At 61.6% G+C, this 1,227-nt stretch overlaps 1 protein-coding gene across 1 annotated transcript; it reads left to right on the top strand.

Annotated features, from left to right (window-relative positions):
- The first annotated feature begins 63 nt into the window (after nucleotides 1-63).
- Nucleotides 64-1,142, top strand: LOC122191314 (CD63 antigen-like). Its single transcript, XM_042891552.1, has 5 exons — nucleotides 64-175; nucleotides 267-352; nucleotides 448-591; nucleotides 698-781; nucleotides 867-1,142. The coding sequence occupies exons 1-5, from the start codon at nucleotides 64-66 to the stop codon at nucleotides 930-932; spliced, it is 492 nt and encodes a 163-aa protein (XP_042747486.1). The 3' UTR covers nucleotides 933-1,142.
- Nucleotides 1,143-1,227: the final 85 nt, after the last annotated feature.

Below are 1,227 nucleotides of genomic sequence, written 5' to 3'. Positions count from 1 at the left end.
GGGGATGGGAGGGGTTTCGGGGTGCTGGGAGGTGGCTCTGACCCCCCCCCCCCCCCCTTCGCCATGCATTCGTCTCTGCAGTTCGCCGTTCTGCTCAGCATCATCTTCCTGGTGGAGATCGCCGCTGCCATCGCCGGTTACGTCTTCAAGGATAAGGTGGGAGGGAGCACGTGCTGTGTGGGTGCTGTGCCCTCCCCGTGGCTGCGTTCTGACCCCTGCCTTTGGTGTGTGTGACCCCCCCCCCCCCCCCCCCCCCGCCCGTGCAGTGCTGGAGGAGGGGGTGTGGGACACCATGAGTAAATATGGCGAGGATGTGCCACTGACAGAGGCAGTGGACAGACTGCAGGAGGATGTAAGCAACGCTGGACTGGGGCCTGAAGCTTCCTCCCCCGCCTCCTCTCTCTCTCTCCCCCTCCCCATGGCTTAATTAACACTTTCTCGTCACAGTTCCACTGCTGTGGTTCCAACAACTACACGGACTGGGCCACCCTTGAGAGGTTCCGTGCTAATAACACTGTGCCACACTCCTGCTGCCGTGTCAACACCACCAACTGCAATGTGAACCCCACTGCCAGCACCATCTATGTAGAGGTGAGACCCCCAACCCCACCCTGAGGACCCCCACGCTCAGCCCCCAGCGCTGCATGGTGCTGAGCACCCCACCCCCCCTCCCTTTCTCCTTTTCCCCTCCATCCAGGGCTGCCAGAAGGGCATTGAAGTGTGGATGAAGAAGAACATCCTCATCGTGGCCGCTGTTGCGTTGGGTATCGCCTTCTTTGAGGTATGGAGCAGAGCTGAACCCCTCCATGTGCACGAAGGGGGACTGGGGAGGGCAGGAGTAATTCCCACATGCTCTTCTTCCTCAGATCCTGGGCATCATCTTCACTTGCTGCCTGATGAAGGGCATCCGCAGTGGCTACGAGGTCATGTAGCCCCCTCCCCCAGGGGCGCTGTGCCAAGCCCACCCACACCCTGCCCTTGCTGCTCCCACCCAGGGGGGCTCCAGGTGGGAAGGGGAGGCAGGGGGGCTGCTCATCCTGGAGCAGAGCCCCCAGTGTGTTGATTGTCACTGCCGCTGGAGCCCCCTCTCTGAGTGCCAAAAGGGGCTGGGGGACTGGGAAATAAAAGAAAAAGCTTCCTTAGAGCTTGTGTGCCTTTTGGGGGGGGGGGGGGGCTGGAAAGGAGTTTGGGGAGGGTCTTGAGTGAGCCCTTGGGTGCTGCCCTCCC

This window comes from Lagopus leucura, unplaced genomic scaffold (assembly GCF_019238085.1).
Source record: "Lagopus leucura isolate 7727_CA_CO unplaced genomic scaffold, USGS_WTPT01 23025-0_obj-0_obj, whole genome shotgun sequence".
In the NCBI taxonomy this organism is placed as follows: domain Eukaryota; kingdom Metazoa; phylum Chordata; class Aves; order Galliformes; family Phasianidae; genus Lagopus; species Lagopus leucura.
This window is presented reverse-complemented; position numbering and strand designations above follow the sequence as displayed.

Coding starts and splice junctions, on each gene's coding strand:
- LOC122191314 (XM_042891552.1), top strand. CDS start 64: ATGCATTCGTCTCTGCAGTTCGCCGTTCTGCTCAGCATCATCTTCCTG. Junction 353..447: donor TGGACAGACTGCAGGAGGAT/GTAAGCAACGCT, acceptor TTCTCGTCACAG/TTCCACTGCTGTGGTTCCAA. Junction 592..697: donor CCAGCACCATCTATGTAGAG/GTGAGACCCCCA, acceptor CCCTCCATCCAG/GGCTGCCAGAAGGGCATTGA.